Here is a 26,929-nt window from a genome sequence, read left to right as displayed (position 1 = left end):
CTATTGATCGCTCCCTCTGTGAAAATGATCCTACATTTTATTAATTAGCTACAATTATTATAAATTATGCAGCATCAAATCAAGATAAGCATGCGTTAGAAGTGATGAAATAAATAAGATAAATAAGCCTGGAACTATTACCATGAATATATAGGTATATGACGTAAACTAACGGATCGTTGTTAGAGAGAGAATGTCGATCCAGAAAACTTTTTGAAAGTCCCATTGGATTAATAACGGAAGCTCGTTTGATTGTAACATATCAAAATTCTAAGCTCGCCTCTCGAGCAAATTTCTCTCCTATCTTTTAGTTCTTCACCTGAGCCCGGAGGGCTATTTTGTGACTTCGGAAGTACTGCTCTTGTGGAATCACCAGGTCAGATATCACCGTTTTCTTTTCCGAATGCCAAGTGCAATAACTTTTCCTCACTCTGAGCATTTCATCCGAAGATCAGCGGGTTTTTAGATGCGGGAGCAATGGGCTGCGCCTTCTTTAAAATTCCAAAACCGTTCTTCCACTCGTATCGGCCTTCGTGTGTGAATCCTCCACTTCCTTCGCGTCTATCTCTCTCTTGTATGATACAAAACGCGTGACTTTGCAATAAAAAAAAGTATAAATGTACTTATACATATATTTATCTAGGGTATCCTAAAAGTCATGGTAAAGCCGGAAACCCTTATATTAGAAGGGTCGATTCTGAGAAGAAAACACTTACGCAAAGTGTTAATATTGTCAATATCTAATCAATTACGATGAGTTAGGTACTATAGACGATCGGCCCAGCGAATTTATACTTAGATATGTTTTTACGAAACTATAAATTAATATTAGCAATGTGTAAAAAACTAATTTGATTTCTATTATTATTATTATTGTCACATAAAAAAATCTTATATAAATGTTTTTACTTTTATTAACTTCTGATGTGCTCGGTTGTTTCCTCACAGGGAGCGTTATGTCCTTTCCGAGAGAACAACCGAGTGCAAAGAGTTAATATTTACCGAGTTGCATAACAATTTATGCAGATTGTTGGCCAAGCTATATTTTTATGTAATTCGGTTAATATTGGTTACATTAAAAAATTGTATAAGAGCTAGCCTTCTTCACGGAATCTGCATTTCTATCTGGTGTTTCCGGCTTGGCCACGACTCTTGAGATACCGTATATATTAGCCAAGCAGTGATACTTGAAAAATTCTATGAATTTTACGAAAAATTTATAGTTGAGCTAGACAGTAAAGGTTTCCACATGCATTCAGTTTCAACAAAGGAATTTAGAAATGTGGAGGAGATTTATTTTAGCAGTTTGCATCAAATACTATATTTCTTTCCATAATGTAGACGAAAGTGGTGTGTCCATCGTTATTACGCCATAAAAAATAAACTATATATGTTTCTTTCAATATATTTATTAACATTGTTTATTGAGTTTTTAAATTTTTGAAAATGTAGAAATACTTAAAATATTAAATTAGTGCTGCATATAGGATTATATACAATTTTTCTTTTGAGATTTTTAGAGTCTTATATTAATGTTTAACGTTGTGAGATTTATTTCAGTCATCGTCGGAGCAGGCAAAGGGTACGTTTATGTGAACTTTACCATATAAAATTTCATCCTTTGTCGTCGTATCAGAGAGAGGAGCTCGCAGACTTATGCAAATATGAGGCTGAAGTGTGTTTCTGTGGTATGCGAACTGCACTATATAGAAGGAAGGAAGTGCTCGATGAAAGCCGTCGGCTTTGCCGTATAGTTGGAGATTTCTCCTTCCTCCACATCGTGAACTTTCATTCTTCATCGGGCGACATCGACGTGTCACTGCGAGGCTTAATGGTAACATCCGTCACGACAACGTTGTCCGAAAGTTTGTCCAGATTTCCTCAAGTCTTAGAAACAATTATCTACATGTTTTTCCATTATACATGTTTGCAAAAACAATAGCATTGCAGTTTTTTAATGTTAAAAGAGAAGAAAAGAAATGCATACGTATAAAATAAAAAAATTTATGATTTTGTCACTAATAGCAAATTTATCATATGTCAACATCTTATGTAGGTGGAATAAGCACTCGTAGCTGAAGAGTCGTTTCGCAAATATATAGAGTACGGCGTTTTAACATTAAACGTTGTAAGGTAAATATACTTTGATGGGTCAGTAAAGTTAATGAATAAAATTGAAAGAATAATTTGTGTACATAAATATTTATACGCAAGGATCAAAGGTATTTCTCTTTGATGATAAAAATGGTAATGAGTGCATTAGCGAGTTGAGGGATCGAGGTCGTTGACAACGTCATCTGAAGGATCAAAGGTTCGTGTAATCGTCAGTGACGTCTGCAGAAAGCAAGTGGAAGGGCCATTTGGCAAATGTTTGCGGCATGTTCGCTATGTAAGGACCATTGGTGCGGTTGTTACTAGTTTTCAGCTTGGCATGCTTAGTCGGATTTCACAGCAAGACTTGCTCGGCGAACTAGTGGTTAACCTTAACATTTGACCGAATAATTCGACAAACGTTTAACATCTGTAAGTAACTTAGTTCATTAATTCCATGCGAGTTTCTTGGATCCTCCGTCTTTATATTTTACGCGTAACCTTAATCCTGCACTCCTTTATATCTAACTCTTCATCGTTGAGATCCATTTTATCGCGAATTCTTCAATGGTGGCTCGTGGATAAGACTGATGAGAAAAATCGATAGAGGCTATACGTCACGAAGTTGGATTAATCTGAAACATTTGATCCCACTGGATGGTTGCCGTAATTAGGAATTACGTACACATGAAGTGGCGAGAGGACCGGACGAAATAGAATCGCCATGAAATGCTCTTACGGAAGCATCGGGTAGCGTCTTTAGCACAGCAGAGTCATCCATTAGAAGCGGCTTAAAGTGCAACGGGGCCGGATCTGCGAGCAGTTTAAAGTAGATGAGAGTGTGAGCACATCGTCTCGGAAAGCTACGCGGAAGATAGCTTTGAGAAATTGCTTTTCGAAAGAAATTAAGGATAAGAAGAACGCGCCATCGCTGCTATGCACTCCGCGTGAATTCTCAAATGGCTGTCTCTTCTTCCCCTCTTAGCTTTTCTTTCCCTCTTATTCTTCTTCTTCAACCTTATAGGAAAATGAAACTTGGAAATATTACAGAATTATTTTCGCTGTAGCACGAATCCTCGGTTATCCATTTTCAAATTAGCAATATATACATGTGTACGTATGCGTGTGTCTGTTGCGAATCAATCATATTTTGTGTATTATGCAAAGTCTAGTCCATCGCCTTACACTGTTTGTCAGAACTGCGTGGTTCGAGCTAGAGAAAATCCTTTGGTAAGCACGAGAAAATGAATAAAGCAAATGACAAAATAATATTACGTTTTATAAACAGCACAATGTTCGTTTACATTTGAGAAGAAATGCGAGTGTCAATATTTCTGCAAAGAAAGGTTTTTTGGGTTTCTGCATTAGTACTTTTGAGTAGCATAATTTTCAATTTGAATGATTGTCTTCCCGAGTCACTGTTTTAGTGTTGCTGCATGTTGATGGTCAAAGTCTCGCGAATAAAATATATGCATGCTTTTAAATTAAAAGTGAATTTGATTGAAAGGAGAGCAAGAGTGGGAATGGTTGAGTCGATGCCTCATAACTCATAGTTTGCAGCGTTCGATAACTGAACGTATAAGCGCGTGTGCACGAGCCGTTCAAATGCAGATAATTATCGCAGAGCGACGTGTTCATATGACGGCGATAAATGCGCGTTCACACCAGGGAAACTTGCTTGCTGTCAGTCGAGCTTGCACGGCAGCCACGTTGAACCAACTTGACTGTAAAATCTTATCTCGCACGCAGTGTGATTCGCATAGCTCGTGAAAAATTAAAGAGGAAGCAAGTGGGTAAAATGGAACACGTGCGGATGCCTCCCTCGATTAAAATAAACATTTAAAATCTTGGCGAAATAGAGTCTAAGGTGACAAATAAAATAGTAACTCCTATTTTTGAACGTATCTATATACATGAAATTTCAAAGTTGGACGAATCAAGTTTTCTCATCATATATAAGAAAGTTATAATTTGCATTCGACGCTTGCTTCGATGAGATTTTTCTAATTGCATTTTAATCTCCTCTCTCTCTCTCTCGCTCTCTCTCTCTCTCTCTCTCTCTCTGGTGAATTCAATGGAAACTCATATGTACTGACAAATTTGAATTAATGATCGAGGTCGTTCTTAATTAGGTTCAAATAAACTTTTAAAATCATGAATTTTTAGATAATTTAAGGATTTAAATGTTATAATGAAATTGTCAGTTATTTAATATACGCAAACACTTTTTCAGTAAAAATTACAGTGAGCTTTTAATAATCAAGGGATATACCGTTCGATTGTTTGACAATTTATCGGTCTGCAATTAGATTTTATAGTATATATTCGTTAATTTTCTGATTCATTCACGGTAAAGTTGAATTATAATCTAGCAAGTAGTTAAACAGTTAACTGATTGCTAAAAGAAGACTGTAATTTTTATCAAATATTTTTTTCCGCGTATAAAAGGTTGAGATTTAATCGATAGCTAATTAGCGTTAAAATTGGTGAACAGCGATGATGCAATCAGAATGGGAGATAGGATTACAGTATGAAGGGCAGTTTCAAGTGATATATTTTGGCAGCTGAGAATCTTCTTAAGCACGCGAGTCTGTGTAGCTTAAAATGACGTAAGTGGTATAGTCAGGTTAAGGGGAGACGATGATTCAGGTAGAATCGAGGGATTTGCTTGATGGGGAACTCATTTGCTGCCGCGCTGCTACTTGTCGGTTGTTACGCAGGAGTGGAAAGTGTAATAGGTTGCCCGGTGAGCTAGCTTAAACGCTCGGATACATTTAAACACAAAGCCGCTTCTCCCACTCCCCTACTTGCCAACTGCTAACCATACAGACTCGATAACTCAAGAAGATGTACTTCTTACAGTTAAACCTTCTCAAGCATTATTTCCATCGACCCTATATACCGATCTCCGCCTTTTATCTTAATCATTCTTATTACACCTTTTGTCATAGATTAATGTTATTTTATTAATAAGATATGTCCACTCGAAATTGTCGATGTAGCAATCTTCAAAATAATATTTCAACTTTTACATTTTGCATAAATGTATGAAATAGATGAGACTTTTATTGGTATATATAGAGGAACAGATTTGATCGATTTTCATCGTTAACGTTCGCTCACAGAATTTTTCAAAGGATTTTTGATTCTTGAAATCCACACAGAGCGATATTTTATATTTATACAAAGTTTATTGGTATATTTTGATACCTTTTCAGATCGATGGTAGGATTATAGCTGGACTGTCAGTTATTTTCATTTTTCCTGCTCGCGCGTATTCGAAGGTTCCATATCGAAAACAGAAATCTGGGCCGTTCGAAGCTTTTCCATTTCCCAGCAAATCCTCGCGCCAAAGCGTGCAGCTGTGGAACAAGAGGTTCGGGCTTACGGTTTCAACTTCCAGCTCTCTGTCAAGTCTCTCTTTTTCATTCCTTACTTTCGTCTTGCCCGAGAACGTCTACAGCTCACCCTCCCTCCTCACCCCCCCCCCCCTCTCCCTCTCCCTTTATCCTACTCTGTCTCGATCAGGTGTCTTAGCGAGGGAATCCTGTCTCGTCTCACCGGTCTGTCACTCTGACAATGACAATCCAACAGTATAGCTTCTTTAACGTTACGCCTGCTGCTCTCTAATCCAATTATTCACCTTCCATACAACGCGTGTCACTAGAAACGAGCGAGCTTTTTCTTCGAAGCAACGAACCATATGCATTTTAAATATAAAAGTCTCGTTTTTAAATTGCATTATAATTTCAGTTAACACAGATATTATCGTGTTCTTATACCTTCAAATGATTCGCCATTGATTTGCCTGCTTTTGTTCTAGTCTAGTACGTTTAAAACTGAGCATGCGATATTATTAATTCTACTGCAACGGTTGCTTAAATTCAAATTTCGTATACAATAGCCACCTGTTCCTGCATTATAATATTCTGAGCTGTATATTGTACTACTTGTTTTGAAGCCATTGCAATCGAAATTAGTTTTAACTATGGGAGGCTGGAATCTCTTCTTGTTTCCCGTGCTAGAATGCTTTCTGCGTTTACCTCTATTACTCGATTAAGCACCATCCCGTTCAGGCAGGTTCGTGTATACATGTGTACGAATATAAATGCATGAAAGTGCTTTTGCGGTTTTACCTTTATCCCGAGCTCTCCTATCTGCATCTCCGGCACTCAACGTAGTTACTTCAAGTTTTTCTTTTCAAACTTTTTTAATGTTTTTTTTTGTGTACCATCACATTGTATGGAAATTCAATGGCATCGTTGCTTTTGAAAAACATGAATGCTTCATATCAGTTATTTAAAGAAAAATGATTAAGCCTCGCGAATTTTGCACTTTTTTATCAGCCCGAGGGAAGGATACCGTTTCCCTTCCAAGTTTAAAGTTTGCTTTTAATGTGCGTAAATATCTCACTATCTGCTTTTACTCTCGGCTATTTAATTCTGTATACGCGGTTAATTATCTTTATGATTATAAAATATGTAGGTAAAAGATATTTCTTCAAAATGACAAATATTCAGACTCACGCTAATAAAATTGACCTCGTAAAAAACTATTTTTTCTTATTATAGGGATGCGTACCATTATAAATTGTTACAAGTATTCAATTGAAATTACGAATACACTAAACAAAAGAAAAACATAATTTTAGCTAATACGGATATATATATATATATATATAATAGATTAATATTCATTTTAATATAAAGGTCTATGAAGTCTTTGTGCCTCGTATTAGATTACCAATGCTATTCTCTCCAACCAAAATGAGCAACGGTATTTTACCCTTTACCTACCTACCTGTTTCTCTTCCTCTTTCGTAATTAGCTAGGAATAGAATCGAAGAGGTAAAGTTGCACGTCCTTACAAATCTCACAGATCTCTACTCCTATATTCCTTGGTGATTTTGATTCTACAAAGGGAAACTAAAATGGAATAAAAGAGGGTGGAAAATAATTCAAAAAGTAGGCTTGGTTGGATTAATTTAATTCGACAAACGACCCAAGTCCATTAACCGACTACGTATATTATATTTTAGTAATGTGTGAATCAAATGAAAATAAAAATGTAATAAATATTACAAAAAGCCAAGCTTCCGGATATATAAATATAAAACATAAAACAAATATTTAATTTCTAGACAGATATAAATAAGAATGAAATGAAGCAACAATAACACTTAGCTAGAATAAACTGCAAATGACAATGAATTATGTTGCTTTTATTTCTATGTAGAGAGATCTTTTCATATTAGTACCTATATCAACGTATGCCACGAATCAAAAGGCAACAATAAAATTGTCTCCATTAGCGCTCCCCTTCCCCCATAAATTGCTCTGTAAATTTTGTTCGCGAGAGTACGGTAAAAGCTTTTCATTCACGAGCAAATACTGAAAAATATCCCGATTAGTAGATGCTGATTGATCAATGCACGATCGTGTGCTCGGCTTTTCGTTTTTTAAACACATTAAAGAGTAGTCGCACTAAATCGCTATATCCAGGTGTATTTTTCATCCTATATTCCATCCTTTTAAGCTAAAAAAAGAAATGATCAACAAATACATTCAGCGAGAGTCTCCATATAAATATGTTTATCATTTAGCAGAACTATTTTTAGCGAGCAAAATGCAAATTTTACTTAAATTTGTTTCACTTCTAGGAAATTCACTTTGTATAAAACTCGTAAAATCAGAAACTAGATCGAAGGGACGGGTGCTATTTATATTCGTTCGCGAGCAATTTTCTCGCGATTTTTGCCTTCTACCAGGGGAGGATGAAAAATGAGCTGGCAAATGACGATTAATGCAATTTCACTGGCTTTTTTCCTTTGTCCATAAACTGAATGATAGTGCATAGTAGCAATTTGATACGTGCACATGCATATATATTTATTCTCACATTTATTTATCTCGATTATGATAAGCGATTTCTTCATACTCGTTTTGCAACTCTTTTGATTATGTCATATAAATCGTTTGGAATCAGTGGCTTATTTCCTCGTAATGCTTACAGTTTCAAGGGGTTTATAAACGCTATACTGGAGAATGCAGATACTTTGTTTAGAAAATATTCTCTTGCAACTTGCGTTCGTTCAATCAGCAAGTTCTCCATTGCGGCTCTGTTATTTCAAACTTACGTAACTATAATGCTCTATCGAATTTCACTTTTGTGGCTTCAGTTGGAGAAGTTACTTAAAAAGAAATACACGTGGTACTAGTTATATTTTCATCCTAATTCCTATATCTTATAAGTAATATTAAATCTAAAAATCCTATACTCACACATAAAACAAATGATTCTCATGATGGAATATATTAAAATTTTTAGATATTATTTTTCAATCATTGGCTGCGTTCTTAATAATGGTGGACGCGATATTTGTGTGTGGACTGTAAAATTCAATCTCACCAGCCTTAAAGGTATTTTTGGCACTTTTTGTCAGGTGAAAAGTAATTAAAGTAGGATTTTCGTAGTGGTTCAATAGAATAGCAGCAGTGGAGTTGGAGGAGAAATCTGTCGAGAGAGGGTAACCACCCTGTAACCAGAAGGAGAGAAGTGAGCGAGGACCGATTCATTCTTCATTCAGTTTTTCGTGACTCCAGCAGTTGTGGCAAAGCCAACGCTACGTCCCTTTCCAAGTTTCTCTTCCGGCCCGGTGCCATTTCGTAGCTACGGCTAGCCGCAATATCCCACATATTATCGTGTGACGTCAAATAATGCCACTATCGAAGGCGAATTTATTTCGCCCGCCCTACCAATTTCGTCCTCTCGCCAGCTATATAAAACGTTACGGTCAATCCCTGGTCCACCCCTTTTCCCGGCCTTGCTGGACGCTAGTCACCGTTTCACCAATCACGCACGTGCTGAATCGAACGCAAAAAAAATTAGGAAAAAAAAACCTCATCTATCGTTTGCTGAACTATACGGTTCGTGAGACCGAACGTTTTCCACGACTTTTGTCCAAAATACGTCACTTCAACCAACTATTTCTTCCGGCTGCTTTTATGTCTGTCTCCTGAATTAAGCTAAATCTTTATTCACTTTGGTGGTGGTTTCATCATATAAAGCGAGGTATGCCTTTTTTTCAACAGTCATTTCGCGCATATCTCTATTTTTACTACTCGTATTCGCTCTCGATATATACAGACACAGTGAAACGTGAATACGTAGTAGTGCATATGCATACTATCAGCACCATCAGCACCATCGTCAATTTTGTTATTTTTCGTGGACTTTTTTCATATATTTATGCAATTATACAGTTTCGCTTCATTGTGTTTGCGCGTGGTGCTATGCAGGGAGCGAGTAGCATATGGCTTCAAAGAGCAATTATTGCTAAGCATAAACAAACATGTATGAAATAATTTCCTTGGAATTTGCTCGAACTTCCCGTTGCCTTTACGTCCACTAAAGTACTTTAGCGTATATTAGTTATAAAAGCTATTTGCACGTACTAACGCTCATTGCTTACCACGCATAAGACTTGTACGTGGTACAACCCTCATGATTGGAAACCAGTTTCACGTTCGGAAGCATACGTGCAAACGCTACAACTTTTTACTCCCCTTCGTTCGGCCAAAGAGATCCAAACACGCAGACATGCATTCGATCGTTTCTTTTGCCAGTTTATTTACAATTTTCTAACTCGATTTTACGTGTTTTATGTAATACATATTGGTACATAGCGATGAGATTTGAGTATTTTGCTTGCCAAAGTCAGAGTTGTAGCTTGGATATTAAAGATACTTTAAAGTTAATTTATAGTATACCGATGAGATCAGTTGTGATTCAATGAATTTAACGAAATAAGAAAGACAGGCTGGATAAACGTAGAAGAGGGTCACTGGGGGAGGGAGGGGGGGGGGGTGGAAGGAAGGAAGGAAGGAAGGACGAGGAAAATAAAAGGAAAGAAGCTACGCGGCTGGGTAACCGTGCCGGTAATAAATCTGTCGGCAGAGTAAAATATGCATCCGGGGAACGGGCGTCGTTTGCAATCAGGGGTGCGAGTCTGGAACAAATGTACCCCCAGCCGAGTGGGGGTCGTTATCGGAAAATGGTTTTGCGGTCTCACGCCCATCTCCAGGTACATCTTGTCAAAAGTCTCGTGGCCAATGCTATCGTTTAGCCCTAATGGTTCTCTTACAAATTTTACTTCTTCAATAATTCGAGACTGCTAGATTCCTTCAATTTGTAATTCGCACAACTTTCGAGATAACATTTAATTCATTATTGGTAGACGGATGATACATTGGGGTTAAATAAGCAATTCTCGGGGATGAGCGTTGATTAGATTAGCGCTAAAACTTACTGTATTTTAGGAGGTGAGAATAGGTGACGAGAATCACGGTTGGAACGCGTGCTTTGCGAACTGCAGGACGGGCCGAAAAAGAATGGAGATAACGGAAGGGGAGTAGGAAGGGCAGGTTGGTAGGTCGTGCAAAAAAGAAGTTTAGTGGGGTGAAGGATAGGATGCGCGTGAGAGGCAAAACGAAGATGGAAGCTGGGAGGTGTAAGAGGTCACGATTTGAATTTACCGCATATATATATATATAGCAGTAACCGTCCACCTAGAGTTCAACTCTCCACCATTCTCGAATATTTCGTCATTTAGCTTGCTCAAACTTTTCTGCCATTTAACTTTTTAATGCTCACAAATCACTAAACGGTTTTGACTTTGGTGCCTCTGTCAAAAATAAATAATTGGATCCCTTCCAGGAGAATTTCACAGCCACGAATAATTGAATACTTTCAACACTTTCTCCCCAGTGATTAAATTGTAATCATCGGATCTGTTTCCTACGTTTAAATTAGTTTTAGCAGAAATTCTCTCTGTCACACAATTTAATTTCTATTCTTTTTATCTCTCATCTTTTTTTCTTTTGTCTTTATTTGTTTTTTTTTTACAAAACTATACTGTATACCAGATACGATCCGCGAACTTTGCGACACCGACGGATTAATCTGAAAAATTTTAGCATTCCGTAACGATTTTTTTATTCGAATACCGTTCGAGTCTCGAAAGTTTGCAAGTGAATATGTAACATATACTTGATGACGAAAATGTTGTGTCTGGTGCGCTGAAATAAAAGAACACGCGTAACTTTTGTGGAAAAATATATCCAGTTTCAGATCTGCTTTTAACATCCATTTTAAATAGTGCATGATAAAAAAGAGTTGATTGAATAGGTACATATTGTTTCAAAGGTCTCCGTTTCCAGTGGTCATTGACTTTTGCCCTATGTATGAGCGGACATTTTCTATTTCGAAATCAACGTGTAGTAAGTGAAGCCGTCGTTACCTCAGCCCGTCAATTAAATTTTCACTAACTACGTTTCTGACAAAGCGAAAAATGCTTGGTAACTTTTTCCCGGATGCTTCGCACTTTTAGCTGGACGCGACTGAGCAAGTCAGCGTAATTATTATTATATTTTCTCGCCATACCGCTTCAATGCATTTCCTCGTGAAAATTGTTAATTTCCCGGTAAGTCAGCGCTCATCCAAACGGCTATTAATATTTTATCCACATGCGCACAGTCTATATTTTCTTCAACTAAAATTCACTGGGCATTCAAGCAAATTAAATTACGCAAAAAATTTATCGCTTTGAATTTTTTATACTCTTCCTTGCGCTTTTATACCGAGAGTCAGAATATCATTTATTCAGTTTTAAAATAAACACGAATTTCATGTTTTTCAATCCTGACCAAAGCGTTAATTAACAATTATGTCTATATCGTTATACGACGTTCATTTTAACGTGATAAATTTTCAATTTTGTTGAATATTTATATCTACCTGTAATTGCAGATCATTCGTGCATAAATGTCCAATTTGGTTTTTCAAATTAGCATCAGAGTAGTCAAACATTATTTTGTTATGGAAATTTGAATTTTATTTGAAACGTTATTTGCCAAGTTTCTGCTATTGATAAAAGAAAAGCGTTGGAAGTTTAAATGTAATTTTAGTTAACGAGAATCGGAAAACCAAGGAACGTTGCAGAAACTTTGGCTAGTATATTTCTTCGAATCACACTTCTGCCCTTTTACTTTGGAGTTTTGCAGAAACTTGGCGAGGTTATATGGCTTACTAGTGTTCCAGGGTGACACGTTCAACGAGGGCCTAGCTTTTCTTACTGACACACGTTGATTGTATTTTGCGCTTGCAGCTAATGCTCCTTGGACTTATATAGTATACCCTATAGTATTTAATTACCACTAAATAAACCAACATTCGTTTAACAGAATTAAATCCCATTATCACATAGGCAATTCAACAATTGAATTCAATTATTTTCTATAATCAATCTCAAGTGTATTTAATTTTCTGAACTTTGGGCTCCATTTGGCTCCATTTAGCAATCTTAATTAAATCTATCTGGTATTTATCTGTCTGTCATTAACACTCGAGAGATAAGAGTTTGACGAGGATACTTAAAGGAGATAAAAGGAGGCAACGACGAAATTGAAATAGGGCAAATGCTGGGAAAGAGAGGAAGATTAAGAAAAGATAGTTTCAATTAAGCAATGATTGCTCTTACTTTCCTTGTATCGATATTCTTGCACACAAAAGTTTCATACTGAAAGAGCTGATAGAGATGACATTAGCAAAAAGGATTTATTAATATAGATTAATAAGGTAGGTACTGATGTGTCTTCCGATGCAATTTCAAAGTGAATAAAATGAATGTAAATACAGCCTCTCCACGGTAGAATTTGGACTTATATAATGGTATACCGTATGCATTTACATATGAATTCCTAGCATTGCCGTCCTTTGGGGAATTATCTCCCTTCAGTGCCAGCGGCGGCCTTATATACATGTCAAGCAATCGTTGCTGGATGCCTCGACAAGCTTGGTTAATACGCGAATTCCATGAAGTAAGTGTTGCTTTGGTAAGATCAAGCTCTCTCGCGTTATATTACCAGCAAGAAGTTGCGAGCGACCCTGAGATAAACTGATATTAAATATACTGCCTGTTAAACATGCTAAAAGGAAGGTGATAGTAAGATGACGCGGCTTCAAAATTCAAACTATGCCACAAGAATTTGTCAAAAATCCGTTACACTTATAAACTACCAACTATGTGCCATCAACGATGCGTAACTATTACTGAAAAAAAAAAATAGTGTAATTTAAACTAAAAATATTTTTCCCTTTATTTTTATCAGTTCTGTGTCTGATCAAACGCGCGAATTCAGTGAGAGTTTTAATTGACAGGCCGAGTAGTTTGAATTTCTATATTATTTCGATAGTCTGCAACACGGTAGTTTATAGCCGCAACGACAAGGGAAGCCTTGAAGGCAATTTGCATTGCTTTTGTGCATGTGCTGGTTTTGTATTGTCAAGAGGTTAGAAGCTCGTGAAGTCAAAAGATGGGGCGAGTGGGTGGCGCGCATTCGCGGGTAGATGCCGGAAACTAGTTTGGAGAACGCTTGCGGAGGGAGTCCGTAAAAGCACAGCATGCCTCGCTGCAGTACCTAGTTGCTCCTGTTGCGGCGCGCTGCATTATCGAGTGCGGGCCGAGTCGCAAGTTTACAAGTTAATGCATGTTAAATCGCTCGAGTAGAATCGACCGATGTACATAATGAAACCTAACGCGTCCCTTGAAGCTTAACATTTTTGCTTCACCAATCAAGCGCCACACCCCTTACTATATATATATATATATACCAGTTCCTGTACCGATTCAGGAAACTTTCACGTCTGCTCTACTATTTCCATATCTCACATTAAATATCAGACTCGGCTCGTGAAACGATGGCAAACCTCTCGTAATACGTGACTGTAACAATTTTCACTAGCACAAGTAATCCCTTTTTATCACGTTTTTATCATACGAAAATATTATTGGAAAGTCGTATGTGGGATCATTCAGAGTTGGTGGATCTAAAAAAATATGCATGAATTTTAGCAGGTATATTTTATGTAAAGTTAATGAGTTTGGCATCCCCTATAGCAGCTTGCATGAACACGTGATGACATACGAGGAAGAGGATAGTCGGACGATAACTCTGGGCGACACGTGTTGTAAAGGAGATGGATGTGTATAGTATGTGGTGTGTAGACGGAGTAGTAGAAGGTTGGGAGGGGGGGGGGGGGGAGGCAAGGATAGCAAGCGAAAGCGAGTGGCTTCCATATGGTGTGTGAGAGAGAGAGAGAGAGAGAAAGGATGGGGTTGCAAGTGAGAATGGCCAGCGGTCGTTTGCTTTAATTTCGGTGGTCTGTTATGCAAATATGTATGTGTGCTTAGTATGTAAACATCGGTGGTTCAAATGAAGCGAGGGCCTATACGAAGGCGCCGGTTTGTGTCGTGCGGCACGCGGTTTGAAATCGGTGAGAGCAGGAACGTGTCGCGCGGCTTAACCGTCGTGTACGTAAATCGTGTTCGCAAATCGTGTTCGCTGCGTCGTCGATCGTTCGAATCCGCCGACAAAATCACACGCCGTACGACCCTTCGAAACGAGTTTGCTCGCCACACTCTACATAACAGCATCCCAAATCGTGTCTTCCTAACAAACGCATCCGCCCTGCTTCCTGTTTGCTCGCACACACCATAGAGTGAACGATAGTGCGCGCAAACCGTTCCTTTCTATACTGTCGCTAATTAAATCCCAAAGGGAAAAATTAAACTTTCATCTCAAATCTACAAATTGAATATTAAATAGAGAAATGCAAAATTGGTGGATCGAGGATTACATAGGCTAGGCTCTGGCTGTGGCCATTTTTTCAGCACGGTTGGACTGCTTATGCGATCAGATTTATCGTGCGTTTCATGTGCGTGTCCCATGCAAATTGCTTTAATTTATACAGAAGGTAGGAACTATTGCTTGGTCAGGCTAGTTGGAGCTGGGAGTTCAGATTGGAGCGGTTTGGGCTAGCTGAACGTGTCCGAGCGTTGGTTACTGGGCTTTGGAGCGTTGCCACCCACGAAACTCGAGTTGTACGTGCCATCTTGAGCGTGACTAGACCAGGTGACCGGTCGACTAGCTAGTAGCGTTTGCGTTTACGAGGAGTTCGCACGCTCGTTTTCTGTTCCGTTTCATTCCTGCTTATACTGACTAGCCTGCTCGCTGCTAGCTACTTGCCAGCCTGCCTGCTTGCCTACCTACCTGCCTATTTCCGAAATTTACTTGACAAGTGGCATGACCGAGTGGCCAAGTTTCTATGTTTGACGCTCTTAGTCCGGTGTGACCTTCCAACTTTGCCATGTTGCTGTCAACTTCTCTAAGCCCTTTGTCCACTAACTTCCTTTCAAATAAATTTGCACCTAGTATACTAGTCTTTGTCGTAAGATTCTTAGAACAATATACGCGAAAAAGCTATTTAACAACTATCATTTCGCAAATTGTTCTAAAATACTAATATATTTTTTTGTATAATTTTTCGTTTATTGTTGCTATTAACAAATTTTAAACAATTGTAATTATTAAACATTTATATTTAATAGTTAAATTCAGGGCTCGAAATTTTGGCAGTTTTCAGCTGTTTACTATAATTAGTATATAACTATTGTAAACCTAGCTGAAAGGTAAAAATGTTTCCGAGCCCTGATGTCATTGTTTAAACCGATCGAACTACATTTATTTGCTTACATTGCAAACTAATGACTCATGAAATCCAAAGCTGCTAAGAAGCTTTAATTTAAATAACTTTTAAATCAGTAATTCCAGTAATTCAATTTTGTGGTATTACGAAATGAAACTTACCACGTAGAATATATAAAGAATTTTATCTCGATATTTACAGAATTTATCTGTGCATTTTCTTGTTAAGAAATAATTAAATCTGTTATTTATCGTTAAAAATGTGTATTATTTTATATTGAACTAATCGATGCGAAAATTGTTTTATGTAATAGGAGAATACCGGCTGTTCAAGGTATGCGATAAATTCCAATCATCCCTCTTTCCATTACGAGTGTAAATTCCGCTTTCTCTTCTCCACTTGAGAATTCAAGAGTACTTTTTGAGTTCTTATATTATATGGACTTAAAACGCTTTCCATTAAATACAACAGTTTTTCATTGAATTTCAGTAAACTCGAGCAATTCCATTAAATAAACCATTTTTATTCGAGGGTAAATATTGATTCGTCGGATTTTACTAGTACCTATATATTTAAAACGCTGCACTCTCTTGTAACAAATAAAGAAGGACGCGTATAATTATCAGCAGGCGCGTTGTCAGAGTATATACACGTTCATTTGTATACAGCACATCTGGTTCTTGTAAATAATGAAAATATTTGATTCCAGTGCACATAAAAATAGAATTATGAAGCTGAATTTTTTACACGATCCAGGAACATGAATAGTTTATTACATAATGCAAAATGAATGCATCAAGTTCGTACGCGTGTAATAGCATCGGGTCTCATCGTAAAGCAGCGTGTACTATTGGTTAAGGCATAGAGCAGAAGTCTATTAATAATTCGTTATATTAATTATTCAGCCGGGCGTCACCTCGCGTGCGGATTTATCGGATGTGTGTGGTAGAGTAACATACCCTCTGTACACACCAAAATGGCCAACATCGAATTGGCTTCGGAGCACCGGTGGCATAACCTTCGTCACTTGAACGATGGTAGCTTGTCCGTTAAGAGGATCTCACGCTCGTGCATTACCTATGAATTATGGGATTGGTCCAGGTCAAAATGCCACCCGGTAATATTAACGGATCGTCGTGCAAGTAAGCTTTATCTGCGTTTCCCGTTTACTCTAGCACAATCTGCATCGTGCGTGCATCACGTGTTATCTAGAAACCATTTCATCATTCATGGCTTATAGACCCAACTGTTATTGCTCCTGAAACTTTAAGAGAGTCTCGACATAGAAAAACTGCTTTTATGATTATACCATTGATGCCTTTATGTGCCATATTTCTTTCTACTTAATAGCTTTTAATACTTCCATCGTTTACTGAAAATGTAGATTTATCACGTTTAAATATGCAAATTTTTAAATTAACTGTGAGAGGCGTAGGTAGATAAGTAGTATAAAATGAAGCTTGGCCAGGCTGTTCCATGACTATTGCCAATGGTTTTTTCGACCTAAGAATCCATGCTATAGGGTTATAACAGGTTGACCAGTTGATGGTGGCCTGTACAGAGCACACGCTTGATTTATGGGTTACCGAAGATAAGGGTGGAGGAGAGGATAAATGTAGGTATACCATTGAAGCAGGTTCCTTCACCGATATTTCTTCGGTTTCCTGGGACTTCAGACGAATGACTGGAGCAGGTTGAAGCTCACCTTCGCGAAATGGTCAGACTTCTGTTTCTACTGTTGCTGTGCTGCTGCTGCTGTTTCTCTTTCTGTTTCTACTGCAATTTCTATCGTTTCTCGCTGCTACGAGTAATTTATCGCCACGCCAGGACGAATTCAGTCCGTACAAGCCGAATTAAACTTTTTCTCCATTTTCAGTGCCACTCCTCTCTTTAACAGTGGCTGGAGAATTAATTTTTTTTTCAAGCAGTACCACACACACACACACACACACACATGTGCACCGGCAGTTTGGAGATGGCCGAGTCGGAGCAGGGAAATCAATTGCGTAATCGGGAAGCAATCAAAATATAATCGAAGAGTGGAAATAGAGTGGAATAATTAGGGATGATCGTTAATAAAGTTTTAGGGTTGGTGGCAGCTGTTGCGGAAGCAAGGCTGACGCAATATTTGAAGCAGTTATGAGGCGCCGGCACCGCCATCTCGATTAGTTGAAATGGCTTCGAGAGAATTCACGGCATGCGCTGCAATATTGCCACGTGTAGATCACATCAGGTTGCAAAGGGGAAAGGGGGGGGGGGAGGGTGGCACTGGCCTGTCGAGCGGTGGTTTAATACACGCTATGAACGGTACCTGTGGCATATAACGCCGCACCTACTATAGTATATAACTACACATATACTTTCTACAGGAAGTCTCATGAATTATACCTTTGCCGTTCCTACACGTTCCTACACGAACCAGTCCGCCAACCAAAAACAAAGAATTCTCCGCCACTTTTACCGATTCTGATCCTAATGTTTCTTTTGCAACAATTTCAAAATCAATAGTTCCGCGCATACGAGTGAATTAATTCTCCGTAAACTATGACAAATTATTACAGCCTTAAGAGTGTAGAACCAAATGCTTACAAAGCTGCATAAAGAGACCAACGTGTAATTAAAAAAAAATATGAACTTATTTGAAAGCATCTTCAGTTTCACTTAGCTTTGAGATTCACTTCATTATTGCTTAATAGCTTGCCTCCATTTCTCGCGAAAGGAAGCCTGTTTGACAGCGTCTAGTAGGCACTCTGACTGACTATCTGTCTAATTAGATTCTGTTGCCATGGAAAAGCTGTCGTGCAAATTATTGGATCCGCACAGACGCCTCCATCTTTAGGAATCTCGTTTAGCCCGATGAACCTGTTACCTATCTGTTCTGGTTTCATCACGACTCCCTTTTCCTATTCTTTATTTGTTTGTATTTATTTTTTTTTCTTTATACTTTTATTTAGTATTCTTCTATTGTTCTGCATTTCCAACAATTTCCTATGATCAAGTAGATATTGATGTCTCCTAACTCCCGTTATGCACATGAGTTATCTTCATCTTAATGGAAATTTACAAATTACAAGCTTCGTGTAACTGATCCTTTATCGGTAAAAAAAACACATAGAATTGAGCGATAGACACGCTGCGATCTACTTCGTGTTTCATTAGCTCTTCGTTTCACGTGCAATTACATACGAGTATACTATAAATAAGAATTAAACGTGAATTTCGTAAACGGGCAAAAGTCCGATGTGCATGCGTGTATTGCGTGCAGGCTCAGTCTCTTAATTATCACTATACGGATATAATATACATATGTATGTAGAAGCTTTGCACGATATAGCGTGTTACTGAAAGATAAAGCGTCAAGTTTGTATCCAATTATGAATGGCATATAGTATACGGAGAATCTTTGAACCTGACGATAATAAACCACGCGTGTCTCGCTCGTCTATGCATAGAGAATCTATTCGCATCTGTCGTGTTAACGTGGCAAATTGTATTAATCGAATAGCACATGGCATATTATGTCCCTACGGATCTACCTTGAATGTGCAATGAAAATGATCTTTTTACCTTTGTAGTCATATATCATAGCTTATTATTATTAAACTTAGTAAAATAGTCTGTTTATAATATAATGCTTGTTATTTCATTTTGTAAACCTCAATTGTTAAAGTTCAATGAATATTGTAGTATGCTTTAATTGTAGTAGACATAAACTCAATGACAACAGTAATTCTTTTTGCGAGTTCTTTTGATATAAAATTGACATATCACGAAAGACTGAACTGGAAAGAATTCTTGCAATTATAGAAATTCTGTGCATTAATAGGAAAAAAGTGTGACTTTTTGTAATTACTGAATCGTTAATACTTCAAAGGCTTCTCGATCTCGGTAAATGGACGAATAAAGTTTTCTCACCGGTTTGTAGAATTTCATATTGTTTCTAATCAAGACGTAATTGTCATTTTGAAGAAAAAAGGTTGATTCAATTACTGTATATTGTTTACAGGGAACAAACAAATATTGTTTCTGAACTATCCTTTGTAGAACCGTGCAAACCTTTACCCGTTAACAATTACTCCGGCGTAGATAACAAGCTAGATTGCAACACAGGTTAGAAGTTTGTAGTAATAGGGTAGTGGTGAATTTGATACTAGTGCAATTGAAACCTATTGAATACTACAAAACCGTATATATATATATATTGTTCATCGTATCCTTTGATATCTTAATTATGATGGTCTTATTGAATAAATGGAAGATTTCAAATTGACATCGGCGTAAAAAGAAGTTGAGCATTCTATAATCCCTTCGCAATATATGAACTGATGTTATCCAGAAATCAATAAAAGCATATATTTCAAAAATATAGGATATAACCGAGAGATTAACCGAAAGATGTAAAGAATGCCTTATGGAAATATTATTTTGATTTTTGAATGTAATTCTATTAACAACATCTTTCAATATAGATTAACCAATATATAATAGGAATGATTAAAGGATAAAGATGAGATTTAGGTTAGTGATTTTTATGCATTTTTTACTAGGCTATTATGCCTAGTAGGAAATACGAAGCTATTTTCCAAAGCGAGCTTGCGGATATTAACACGTAGGGTGTATTTCGAAACTAACAGAGATGCATATGTGATTATGTGGCTCGACGCAGGTTTGGTATCTGCTTACATAGCGAAACGTTTGCTCCCTATAGGCTATAGGCTTAAGGCTGAAGGCTCTTCTCTCTTTCTCTCTATCTCTATGAGCACTAACGCACACACGCACACGCATTCCTCTTTCTCACTCACTCCTCGCTCAGCAACGCAGATAGAGCTTCGAGACTTTGATCGTCCTCGCGCGTCCTGTGTATATACAAATGCATTTACGCCTGGCAAAGCGCTAGTTCTCTCGCGTCTAGCACAACACGTGCACTCGCGTTCAACGAGAATCTCGGGCCCCTATGTCTCTTATCTGCGGATAACACACCGCAAACGTCCTGTTTAGCAACATTGTTCTTCAGGGATTTACCTTCCGCAATTTCCTCGCAAACTACACTTTCAAAGAACCCGACGTTTGCAAGCATCTCGTTTCAACCGGTTAAAGGCCTCAGTTTTCGGTAGCGTGTAATTGAATTAAGCCGAACAAAATAACGAATATACGTGTCCACTTAAATTCCAGCTGTGTAATGATGCAAATTACAAATGACAGAAATAAAATCATAATTCATTAAACGTATATACAGACGTGATACAAATTCTCAAAACTCACAGACTTATAATAATGTGTGCATTACGAAAAGCTAGTATTATAGTGGTAGGTTATAACGAAATTAAAAAGAAAATATTAAGAAACATAATGCATTTGAATTAGGTTACCACATATGTTAATTATTCTTTACGTATACTTTAGCGGAGTAGCATCAAGCTACGTATTATCATAAAAGCTACATTTAACATTAGTTTATTTAAAGTAGCTATAATATTCATTTGAGTAACGTAACAATTAGCGTCATCACTGGTAGCATGGCTTTCATGCTGTAAAAAGCTTTACAACTCATCTGCGGACGCTCCAAAATGAAGCTTCCCTCTTTCACCTTTTCTATTTTTTGTCATAACCAGCATTTCTACTTAACACTTCTCTGATTCTTTACTACTGTTTTTATAACTGCTTTAATCTCTATTGGAAGAGTACCTTCAACAAAACTCTGTCCTCGTTAAAATAAAGCACGATGAATTTCAACATTTTTATCTCGCCAGTCAGGTTTTTCACACAAACAATTTATAATAGCAGAGTAATCTTTTCCTTTTGTATAATCCTCTAGCTTAGTTTTTGGTTTTATTACTCTACACATAAAATAAGATAGATTTGCTTGGTAGGATAGCTTCTATTTATTTCAATTTTAACAATATAGAAAAGTTAATATTTTCTATAATGATCTATTTTGATAACGTTACGTCACTCGTCGTATCGGATGTTTTGTGAGATGAAAGAAAATTTTGCAGTGTTTTTTTATTCATTTTTTTAATAAGAATCACACATATGCTTCCTTGATATCGTTTTTCTCACGCCAGATAAAATGTTACTGTTATTATTATAACGCTCGTAGTTTATTAGGATTTGGATTTGTTATCTTTTATGTATTGTACGTAAGCTTTTATTTCTTAAGAGATTGCTAGTAGTTTGATATGATGGAGAGACGTGCAGGTTGTATCAATGTTGAAATATACAAAAACTATTATTTTACGTGTTTTCAAAGTTCAATAGAGACCGTTTTCTTAGAATAAACGGAAGTGAAGCAGAATTTTGCCAGTCGAGCTGACAGAACTCTAGTGTACGACGATTGAGCGAGGAGGTAGACAGTTGCAAATGATAAAATAACAGGGCTCGTTTTGAATCTCTTGAATTGAAGTCGTTGAGTGAACTTTATCTAACCTATTTTCTTTTCCAATGTTTTTACCCGTTTGTCCGAGAAACAACTTTATCGCCCTCCCCCCCTTTACTCTTTCAAATCATATCCCAATCCTATACACGTAGTAGGTACATCATCATATAACCAAATTCAACACAAAATCGTTTCTATCTGTAAGGTATCCCACTTTTTCGCTAGATAATTATTTTACAGCAATCTTTTGTCAACTTTTCATAAATATAGTGTAAATAAAAATAAATGTTCCGTATAATTTACTCAATTTCAACGTACACACGCGATGCTTGGTTTCTAATAGGAATAGAGAATCATGGAATAACACTTGGAATTCCAAGGCTAATAGGTAGACGTGTGTTAATCGAGAGCCCTTTGTTATGTAATAGACATAGTTATCATTGTGTCTGACACGGTATTTGATAGACGAGAGACCAAAGACAAGTATTGAGTTTACAATACATACGCACAGTATAAGCTGCACTGTCGCTTACAGCATTTACGAAATTCTCGCCGCAGCTTCACATTACCAAATGCATGGTTTACAACACAAAGAATTCTTTTTACCATCGAAATGGTGATGGAAAGAAAGAAATTACGTTTTTAATTGGTAGAAAGTCAATGGCTAATGAGCCCTCTTTCCTTTCTCCATTGCATATCACTGCACGTCAGGCAAAGTCATAATTCTTCCGGTTAGAATATCCCGTGGGATGAGTAGATTCTAAAGTTCGATAATTAAGAGAAGTCCAACTTAGTATTTGCCGAAGTGGCTCGTAAGTTAAAGCAAAGTGGGCTGGTTTGGACTCTGTTACTATCTATATTCATTTCTCTTCTTAAGCCCTCCGTTACGCTTAACCTTCGATCCTGTCTTAACGCCTCTTCCAAGACTTTAAAGTTAATTCACGCTCATGCTCTTAAGATATCGTATTATCACTAAGAAGCTTTCCGCAAAGGACGTAAACTCTCCACAAGTGGAAAACTTTCGCGGATTAAAACTCAACGCTCGTCTTATAATTGCTCTCAAACCGGAAATCCATTTCATGACAATGGAAGCAATCGAGCTTTTAACTCCTCCCAGTTTGCCCTCGTAGCCCACTTTCATTCACATAAAAATAATCCATTTTTGTACGAGACGAAAATGAAAAAATTGTTCAAACAATTTTCGGAGCTTATACGTAAAATGTATGCTTATTTACTCCCCCAACTCCTGCCCCCTCAAAAAAGGATTTATTCTTGGTAAAAAATAAATTTCTAATGGGATTGCCCTATTTTATACTACTGCCACATGTGTTTGAGAATTTCATTTGAAGAAAGCTCTTTAAAGTTACAAGTTTCGGGTACTAGTCGAGGCAACGTAATGAAAATAAGTGAAAATTTATTTTACTCTACTGTATCTTACCATTTCACTGGAACGCTCTATTTCTATTTGAAATTCAACTCAAATTCACAGTCTCTTCCCCCCTCTTGCTTCCACATAAACAGCTTGTAGCCCCTACCACAAGCTCCGATTACTAACAGCATGAAATTGCACTCACCGTACAAATTTCCACTTTGGTCTGTTGAAATAGTTTTGTACAATCTGCATATACATTTACGATAATTTCAAATTTTACGTAAGAATTTTCATTTTTAAATAGGAAAAGTATTATATTAAAATTTTTTTCCAGGGAAAAACATAATTTACTAGATCTCGCAAAAAATAGATTAATTGGTTAAAAAGTGACACGTTTTTTTTGTTACAGGTTATTCACGGCGTACACATCGAACCAGCACACGAGATGAAAAAGCGTAGTATCAGTCAGCCCCTTCGAATTCTCTTATCTTACGATGAGAGTGTATTTAGGTGAGCTTATGCGAATATATTTTTTTCTTTAATCTTACCAGGAAACTTTAATATTGTAAATACCTATTAAAAGGGCTACCTTTTTAAGGATGATACTAATATTCACCATTTCCTATTCAAACACTTTATATAAATATTCGATTTGTTTTTTTACTGGAAAAAGATATTCATTTTCAGTAAATAATCAGTGGATTTCGACGAACATATTGAACAAATTAAATCAAAACGTAAAAATGATTAAAATGAAATAATAAAGCTTTATCAAAAGTTGAGCTTTTAAAACTCCGTGATAAATTTTATTTGGCATGTAAAAAATATTTCCTATTTTAACAGCGTAATAAAAAACACATGATAATTATAAGGCTGAAATATAATATAGAAATACGCATACGTTATGCATTAACCGGACTCTGAAAATTTGGCAAAGCTTCCACTAACATTGTGCCAAGAGATTACCACTATTTCCAATTAACTCTTCTTGTAATTTCATAGCTGCGTTTCGCTTGCCAAATTTCTTCAACGAATGGTTTTAGCGCGTGCTTTCTTCTTCAATTTTCAAAAGTTTGCTTCGTTCTCGTATAATGTCAAAGCACAACCATTATTAATCGCTTTTATGGCATTCTATGATTCATTAAATGACCAAATTTTCGTAAAGTTCATAACTTACAGTAGCATTGTGAAATCATAAAATGCAACGCGATATACAGGATGTATCAGTAATGATGTTTTTAATTCTAACCACGTATTCTTGAGTATAAACTAAGTCGAAAATTCATGTACCATTAATACCGTAAAAGCATCATTGCTGAGATAAATCAATTTGAAATCCTTCAAGATAAAACTATTTTTAAATTGAAAATTCTTATAAAAGAATTACAAAGATATTAATATTTTTAGATGAAGGTAAATTTTTCGAGGTGCCTTCTCTCCTCTAGATCCATTACTTTTTGCAAAATCAGGGGCACCTCGCGAAGAGTACTGCAATAGTCTTGAACAGAGCAGAGGCTATGTTTCTTCGTTTTTGCTTTATTCTAATTTTAATGGATCTTTAATATACAAATAATCTGTATATTTACAAAGAAAAAAGCAAAAATGAACAAAACTCGTTGCGCGTATAACTCGTTCCTGAGCACATGTTTGCTCTTACCCCCGGGAAGGGAGGGGAAGGGTAAACAAATTTGGAAAAAAGGAACCTGAAAAAGAAAGCCTACCTATCACCGAAAGCTATAACGCCTACCTAGTACACAAAGCTAAAAAGCCTACCTATATCGGAAAGCTAAACCTGAAAAAAATACACATGCACGCAAAATATATTAACATAATGAAGAACCTGAAAATAAAAACATACGCACGCAAAATATGTTATAACGCAATGAGGAACCTGAAAAGAAAGCCTGCCTAACACCGAAAGCTATAATGCCTACCTAAAACGCAAAGGCTAGGGGGCCTACCTATATCGGAAATATAAACCTGAAAACACAAGAAAAAATTAAGAAATGGTTTTAACCAAAGAAGGACCGATTGGAATCTACCGGTAGGTTTTCTCGGTCATTCTTGGGTTAATAAAAAAAAATTCCACAGTTTTACCTGTGGGACTCACAACAAAAGTGAGAGTAAAGTAATTTTTCCACCGAATCAAAGCCTTGATTTATCGTTTTCTAATTGATTTATCTCAGCAATGATGCTTTTACGGATGTTATAGTATAGGATTTTTCTACTTAGTTTATCCTTAAGAATATATAGTTAAAATTAAAAATATCATGGCTGATACACATCCTGTATAAGTGAAAGAATAAATTTTTCAAGTAGAGTCATTCGGGTGACTGCTGTATATATAGTTAATATTATAAATCCAATAGATGTCGTATAAGAAGCATTTTATTGAAGCAGCTTGTGAACAAAACAACTTTTAACGTGTAAAGCCGAAAGTTCAAGAGTTGATACTGCGTTCATTCATCCCGTAAAACTTTTGGAGTAACTCCATACGAGAGTTCCTATACTGCATTCCTTCACTGCAATTCCTGTCTGGTCAACTTGTATCAAGTGTAAACAGGGACTTACTATATTCAAGAGTAACTCTTCCCAATTATGGATAAAAAGTGATTAAGCAGTGTATAAGACAGAACACGTAAATTCTCTATTTCACGACAATTCTAGTTGATTCCTATAATCTAATGGGCCTCGTCTCGGAGTCTCTAAGGTTTTCAGCTTTCTCAACGTCTAACGAGGAAAACGTGTCAGGTGTCACTTAATAATTTTCGTGGAACCCTGGAGGTTTGTCGAGAGGTTAAAAGCGACTCGAGTATCAGCGGTTTAGAGGGAAAATTATAATGTTCTTTAAAATAGCTTTAGTAAACCTAGCGAATCCTATGTAAATTTTATTGTAGATTATTAAATATTGCTATAAATTGCTTGTTTGGGCAGTCAATATCGACTTATTTTGGCACAAAAACAATAGAGGTAAAATTAACAATGTCGTAATGCAATGTTTGGTTACCATTTGCTAATGCGAGATAAGAACTATAGAGGTGGAATCACACGCCAGGTTTTGTGATATATATATATATATATAGTGTAGGAAGCAAACGCGCATATGCGAATCCTGTATGTCCCTACAATTTATCCTGCTATCCATCGCGACAAGTGATGACCCTTTATGGTGAACCTCGGTGGTTTCACTTTCTACGCGTGGTCGCTGACACTAGTTGCCCGATTACGCGACAGCCATTACCGCAGCTCTGTGTGATCCATTCGATCGTAATGCTCTACTAACAACATGTCTATAAAATAACAGCTACTGTCCTTTACCATAAATCTATCCGATCATTCGCATCCCTCTTAAACAGTATCTCAATAAATGTAACATCACTTGGTCATCTCTACAGTGGTTCATCAAACAGTGTATACAGCATATCCTAACTAAAATATGCATCATATCCTAAAATCTCCGACTTTGTCCAAGCTTGAAAAAAATTTTGAAACAGTAGTATATATTTTAGCACGAAAGATTAAGTTTGAAACTTAGATCAAACTTA

At 36.8% G+C, this 26,929-nt stretch overlaps 1 protein-coding gene across 1 annotated transcript in view; it reads left to right on the top strand.

Annotated features, from left to right (window-relative positions):
• Window positions 1-26,929, top strand: part of Invadolysin (leishmanolysin-like peptidase, invadolysin) — a 175,640-nt gene that overhangs the window by 64,152 nt on the left and 84,559 nt on the right. Inside the window, exon 3 of the mRNA XM_066742308.1 lies at window positions 23,794-23,894. Within this exon, the coding sequence (XP_066598405.1) occupies window positions 23,794-23,894 (101 nt within the window). The remainder of the gene's footprint in view (window positions 1-23,793; window positions 23,895-26,929) is intronic.

The sequence above is a fragment of the Prorops nasuta genome, unplaced genomic scaffold (genome assembly GCF_024137725.1).
Source record: "Prorops nasuta isolate Cenicafe-Biocafe unplaced genomic scaffold, Cenicafe_Pnas_1.2 PNAS00030, whole genome shotgun sequence".
NCBI lineage: Eukaryota > Metazoa > Arthropoda > Insecta > Hymenoptera > Bethylidae > Prorops > Prorops nasuta.
The sequence above is the reverse complement of the archived record's forward strand: the minus strand, read 5'-3'. Positions and strand labels throughout refer to the sequence as shown.